General features: G+C 38.5%; 1 protein-coding gene across 1 annotated transcript in view; it reads right to left on the bottom strand.

Annotated features, from left to right (window-relative positions):
- Window positions 1-481: 481 nt before the first annotated feature.
- LOC105459815 (syntaxin-1A) overlaps window positions 482-7,383 on the bottom strand; it is a gene marked incomplete at its 5' end in the record, with an annotated part of 12,238 nt that continues 5,336 nt past the window's right edge. Inside the window, one exon of the mRNA XM_011706111.1 lies at window positions 482-1,972. Within this exon, the coding sequence (XP_011704413.1) occupies window positions 1,886-1,972 (87 nt within the window). The remainder of the gene's footprint in view (window positions 1,973-7,383) is intronic.

Below are 7,383 nucleotides of genomic sequence, written 5' to 3'. Positions count from 1 at the left end.
AATTTAAACGTAATCTAGGAAAATTTGATTCAGATTCGATTCAATTCGATCATGCAAATGCTAGACTCGCACACCTCTAGTTTAGACTAGAGATTACATGAAAGAACGGTATTGTATGCACTTATAGAAATGAGCTAAAAGCTTTAATGTAAACATAAAAGACTACTTGTTTGTAGAAAATTTGTTGCGATGTGTGTGTGCGATATTGATGCAATAGTAAACAAAAACACATCACTACATCAATATTGCACGCATATACACATATATATATATATATATATATATATATATATATGCATAAATCGTCGATAAAACAATGATTTTAGAATTTGATTTCCAATTTAGCGTCTCCTTAATATGATAATGTTTGCTTAATGTTTAAATCTTTCTTAAACGGTTGCGCTAAGTTTTTAAAGACCGGATAAAAATGAGAGTTTTGGATGTGAAATACGCTGATGTTTCATTTTAGTAATTCTGTAACTGGTTTATATATTGTTGACAATTTTTATTCTCCAGTGACGTGATAGACGAGATCGATTATCAATATTCGTTAATGATAAATATACATAGAAAGGGAAATGAAAATAAACAATCACGCAAATAATTCAGCTTGCTGTCGCAGCACTTCGTATATGAATAACCGAGGGTCTCTCGTCAAATCAATGGCGATCGAGCTTCGCCTGAAGACAAATTGGAAAAGGGCGCATCGAATATATTTGATCTCGTACGTCGCGCGTGATTCTCGATTGTGCAATCGCCGTCTTCATTATATTCTCGCTCACGTCGGAAAATTTGGACTAAGAACGGTGTGTGAAGTGGCACAAATAATAAAAGTAAAAAAAGAAAATAACAAAAGGCAGTGTGCGAAAGTGCGCCCGAATGCGAGGAAAAGCTATTAGATGGCATATCGATCCCCATTCAAGTTTCAAAGAAAACACCGGGGCCTCGATAATTTTTCTCGGCGTTTCTCACCACCATTTCTACGATTTAACGCAAGCTCGCGCAATGCACGCGACAGCATTTTAAACGAATACAAGTGCTTAATTCGCACAAGCATCATATCCTTTTGAAAATTTCAAGAAGTCGCAGCTCCGTAAATTTACACAAACTGTCGTACTGATTTCTTCCCCGAGTGAGAAAGACAATATCATCTCGAAAGAATCTAATAAAAAAATTAACATCGCAACTTTGCGCACTTTTCGACGCGTATCGAGGCGCAATACGAGAAACTTCGTTGCCAATCTCCGTTAATAAAAGCGATAATAAAGGCTTCGTGTAACCGAGACTCGCAACGCACGTGTTCACCACCGTTCCTAGCTTCGTAACTGCACAGACGTTACGACGTTCGCAATGTCTACACGAGGCGTTCCTCGGGAAGTTACTTACGTCCGCACGATGCGAACGGATCACATTCGGTATACATAATTACAGTTAATCGGTTAGAATGATCGTGAGAATGCAACAACAAAAAGAAAAAGAACAACTCTTTACTGACTGACTGATAAATAAACATATAAACACATAAAATTTATTAAGAATCAATAATAAATAAACGTAACGGTCTTGTGCGGGATATCGGGGATATCCGCGAGATATCCGGAGCGACGCGTGTCGCGGCGCGTCCAAACTCTCGGCCGGCGAATATATTCAAGATCGACGCGATCTGCGCCAATCTCCGTTACGATCCTGGTTCGTCATCGGGGGAGGGGGGGGGAGGGGGGAACGAGAATGAGGGATAACGGGTATATTTCGGCAATTCAAAATTCTATCCCGTCCCCGATTTGTTCTAGTTTTTTTTTCGTTTGTTTTTGTTTTTGCTTTTGCTCCGTGTCAAACTTGCTCTGCGAATGTGTTTGTTTTTTTTTCTCTCGCGCGCGCGCTTAAACTATTTATTATTACTTAAGCTAACTACCAGAATGATAATCAGAATGATGACAGCTATCGTCACGCAGATCGATATCAGGATCAATTTCTGTAAAATAAAATAATTCTGTGACCGCTTAGGAAAACAAAGCGAGAAGAAAAAGGAGGAAGGTGTAGAATGAAATGATAGCGTTTGCGATTGAATTGAAATCGACGGTTTCGGATAAGCGCCCAAGATGAAATGACAGTTCCGACTTCGAGCGTTTAATTGAATCATTAGATATTCGAGTGGAAGAGCGTTTATAAACGCTATTTATTACATTCGCGTTCATTCAGCTACAGCAACATTTGCCTTGCCAAATCTATATTGACAATATTCTTCCGGTGTCTTTTTCACATTTTATTGCTTTCATTCAATAACTTATTATTATTATTATCATTATTATTATACAAAACGTTTCCATATTTTTCTTCGCCATCTTTGGATCTCTCAAACAACAGGAAACCAATATTCTCCTGACAAAAATTTTATTTGAAACATTTACTATATATTGTTAAGAATAAATTGTAAATTTTCGACTTAGCATTCAACTTATTCACAGAATTTATAGATAAAATCAAATGCAGCAAACTTGAAGAACATCTAATATATATTCACGCACGAATAATATATATTTAATTTCATATATCTCGAAGTACGGAACAAAATTTTCGTTTTCTTTTTTTTTCGGTCAAATAAATGGCAAATGACAAATGCGTATAAAGCGAAATTTCCGACGATGAACTCGAGTTTCCTCCAGAAACCAGGTCGTCTCCACGTCTTTACAGGTTTTTGCGGTTAATTGCAAGCACTATAATTATGGATTATACAAATAAAACCCTGATAAGACGGGTATCCCGGAACCGAAGTTACCGCGTCTCGGCGAGGTCGCGCCGTCGTTTCAAGACATTCACGATCCGAAGGAATACGTCGAGCGGCGTAATGAAGTGTACTTACTGTTAACGAAACGAACGGATGAGTGCGGATTATTACACGTTAATTAGTCGTTCGTTACAGAAATTAGTTCGGAGGATTATCCGTCATGTAAGATTACGGAGAGACGTGTGTGTTATGTTATAGGATCGGCGCGGGACATCCGTTTTATTATCTGCATTTTCCGTTTTCCCTTGCGTTCTTCTTTTGGCTCAGTGCACGTGCGATTTTTTTAAGGTATAACGTTCACAGCTCTATTATAGGCAACCACCACCACAATTGCTCCAACGTTCATTCCCATTCCCTCCCACGGCACTTCTGACTTCACACTGCACATCCGCGATCTCACGCGTTTTTCCTTTCTCCCCCAAGTTGACCGCAACTACGTTTCTGCAGTATTATTGTATTTTGCTATTATTATATTATTACTACTATTAATGTTATTATTATGACATTTTCGCTGCCGCGTTGCACTCGTTTTCCATTTCTCTTTCCTCAAGGCCTTCGCCTTCGAAACTTTTAAACGCTCCTTGTCTCCCCCCCCCTCCCCTCCCTCGTCTTCTTTTAAAAAAACACCCCCCTCGGCCGTTTAGGTTCTCGGAAGGCACCCTATTATTATGGCGACTAATATGACCAACGATATTAGGACGCAGATTATGATGAAGATCATTTTCTGTGGACAGAAAAGCAGAGAAGGTGTATAAGGTACGCGTGTATTTGCGCCTCGGAAATCGACGAAGAATTGAAGAAATCGTAAGAGAGAAAAAAAAGATAGTGAGGGTGTATCGATATATAAACGTTACGCGCGGCGTGCCTCATGAGCAAGTTGTAAGAAAGCCGAAATACGTAAAAATACGTACCTTCGAAATAAATCGAGAAAGTAAAAAGAGAGAAAGGAAAACGAGAAAAATATTTTCGGTAACGGCAAAAAATGAAATAAGAAAGAGAAGGAAAAAAACCTTGCAACCTCTGTGTACAAGTGCAGTGGATCGGAAATCAAAACTCGAAATTCGCAGGAGAAGAAGCGAGTGTGTGTGAAGCGTGTGAGAAGCGTGTGAGAAGCGAGTGTGTGATTCAACGTGTTCAATCGTGCTGACTTGCATTACCGCGTACAAGTAATGCACTCTGATCAATAAATCATAATCAAAAGGAAGAGAAGAAAGAAAAATCTTATTTCTTGGATGCATGCGTGTAATTTTTTTCTTCTAAAGATGTTTTATCAAATACTTTTATTTTCCTTACTTGTTAATTCGTAAACGGTTAAAACGCAAAAGAATTGTAAAATAATAATGAAATTAGAGTGACGATAATAATTTCATTACGCGAAATTAAACATTTTCTGCAAGTAAATTTAAAAAAAAAGAAAAAAATTGTTTGATCAATAGATCCAACGATGTATAATATTTTAATAAAATAGATATAAATGTTTCAAAAATGTCCAAAGAAAGCTAAATTTTTCAATATTTATAAATAAAAAAGTATATTAAAATGAGATTTTAAGATCTTAGGATAAATGTAATTAGGCTCCTACTGCTCTCTTTAGAATTAAAAGAAATAAATATTTTGGTTAAATTTTTTAGAAAGAATTAGAGAAAAATTTGTGGAAGCAATGCATATTATTTAAAAATACGTACAATCGTACACATTACTGTGTACATAATATTATGGACGATAACTTTTCTAGGGAAGAGGCGGTGAGTTGTTGTAAAACATAATCAAGCACATTCCACATACAACTAATGATAAATGCGGGTGCGTTTAGAAACTAGTTAGTCATAAATACCAAACCATTCTACTCGACCATAAAGACTCGTTTGTCCGCTACCTACTTCATTACATCGTCTCTGTGCAAATCTAGAGAACACCGCATTCATCTATCCTTGTACTATTAGTTCTACTCGACATCGATTATACACTTCATCTCTTTTACCGCGATCCCACGATGGGCTTCGATCGCGGAACGTACTCTCGCAAGCGTAACACAAAGAACAATAATACAATTAGCACGAGTGCAATTGTACTGTACACTAAACACAAGAGATTGAAGGTCAATCACAAAAAAACAAGGTTTTGGTCCCACTCGATGCGAGGTGCCTGATCGTAGGTAGTATCAGAGACGAAGGAAAGTTTCAGGAGCAAAAAGGAATTTTTCAGCAATTTTTGATTCATCTTAAATTGAACAAAATCTTCAAAATCTGATGCTCAAAACGTGAGTGTTTTTCAAATTTGTTGTCTCGTTGTCAGTAACTTTATAGATATATACATGGTGTCCCGAAATTCGCGAATCAAAATATTGTAGCAAGTCTTCGAAAAATTAAGTAAAAAAGTAATTTGGAATTTTTTATTTTAAGCAGTTATTTTTTAGATATAAGAGTTTAAATTTAGCCAATTATAGATTACGGTTAAACGAAAATATGTCCATGAGCGCGTCGATAGTATTAGTAGTCGCGCACTTCACGCACGTACTAATCTATAATTGGCTAAATTTAAACTCTTATATCTCAAAAATTACTGCTTAAAATAAAAATTTACAAATAACTTATTTACTTAATTTTTCGAAGACTTTGCTATAATATTTTGATTCGCGAATTTCGGGACACCCTGTATATATATATAAAATATTGTATATATATATATTTATACAATATTTTTTAAAATTATTTAAGGCATAGAATATGAAAGAAAATCAATATTTTAACGATATTCCAATCGTATGTATTAATGTAACACGTGTGTGTGTGTTTTCATTTTACATTTTGCATATTTTCTTGGGCAGACATTCTTAAATCGCGATCTGATAGTTTTTGCTATTTTTAACATCCATTCTTTGCGGCAAACTGGACGAGTTCCAATTGAAACGTGTCCGAGTGAAAATGTCCGCTTTGAGGATCACAATGGCGATAGAGAGGTCAAAATTCCACGCGAAAACCGCGCGCGGCGCGGAGAGGAGAGAAAATGATAACAATGCAAGAGAAGAATGTTGCTCCGTGATAATGTTTTGAAATCCGTCGCACTTGATAAAACTTCAAATGAAACTCTCTTTCGAAACCCCCTGTTGAATAGGCACTTATTCCCTTTTGCTCCTTTCTGCCGGGCTTCATTCATTCGCGATGTCGTCTTTTGATGAACGCCGCCAAGCGAAACGGTTCCTTATCGCGAATACCGTACTTCAGAGGCGTTCAGTAAATCCTCTGAGTCAACTCGCGGGGAAAGACTACTACTTCAATGGATTCCAAAGAAATTATTATCTCACAAAATTCGCGATGCCGGCGAACCGAAGAAAAATCGAAAAAAAAAAAACAAGAAAAAAGGACGTGTTTTCTCGAAGATAACTTTCAAAGGAAGAATCGAACGAACTTCCCTCTCGAAATTCAATACGGTATTTAACGAGTTAGCAGCGTTCATGTTGTGGTCGAGCTGATTCGAAACTCGCGAAATCTGTTTCCTTGCCACGGGAAGGTTTCTCCGTTTCCTCAATATTACGCGAGAAACAGATTTGTCCAGTTTCGACCCGAGTGCGCTCGATCACTGTGTTTGGTGTCTGACGTTCTTTCTTTACCTTACGAGCCTTGCTTCGATACTCTTCGGCTTTGATCAGCTCGCCTCGGGCCTGGCCCACGTGGTCGCTGGTCTGATTCACGCAGTACTCAATGCTGTCCACCATCTCACCCTGCCGTACCGCACGTGGGAGGACGGGAGGTCGAGATCGAGGATGGAAGATAAGGGAGAGGAAGGAGATATGTGAGGATTTCGCGGGTGGGACCAGGTTCACTCGTCGAGGGGAACAACCTCGGGGGAGGGGGGGACCGGGTGCGCACCCAGGGTTACATTTATGTACACATAATCGGCGAGTATGGAGAGAGAGAGAAGCAAGACATCCCCGCGGCCAGGAGAATGCCCCAGATCCCCAGCGTCGTGTGCCCGTGCGAGGGGGCGGCCAGGCACATACACACGCACCGTCGTGTTTTCACATCGACACACAGTCACACACGTATATATATATCCATATTAGTATTCGACAGCATATAGAGATTAATACGCAAGGTTAATAGTATGAGTAGTAGTAGTAAACAGAGCAGTTGATGGACAGAGGCACACAATTAGCACACCCATGTTTCGACAGAGAGTACAGAGAGCGATGTACAGGTATATGTATAGGAGAAGGGACAGAGAGAGAGAGAGAGAGAGAGAGAGAGAGAGAGAGAAAGAGAGCGAGAAAGAAAGAGAATAACACGCATACATACAACAATATATATATATGTATATAGTATAATATAGATATATACATTTATATATCGTTTACGATCGAGCGCGAGTTGACACGAATACCAATGACCGACAAATATAAAATTACACACGCAAATAAACGAAAAGAAGAAATCAACAAAGCGCCGTCGTTAGTTGCTTATGCGTCGAGGGGAGGCGGGTAAATGTGGAGTAAATGTACACCGATTAATACAGATTATAGCGAGGATACGTATATCATCAGAAGCGTAATAATTGAACAACGGATAACATAAGTAGAGCGTTAATAAAAGGGGTGGGGG

This window comes from Wasmannia auropunctata, unplaced genomic scaffold, assembly GCF_000956235.1.
Source record: "Wasmannia auropunctata unplaced genomic scaffold, wasmannia.A_1.0 LD333563.1, whole genome shotgun sequence".
Taxonomy (NCBI): domain Eukaryota; kingdom Metazoa; phylum Arthropoda; class Insecta; order Hymenoptera; family Formicidae; genus Wasmannia; species Wasmannia auropunctata.
This window is presented reverse-complemented; position numbering and strand designations above follow the sequence as displayed.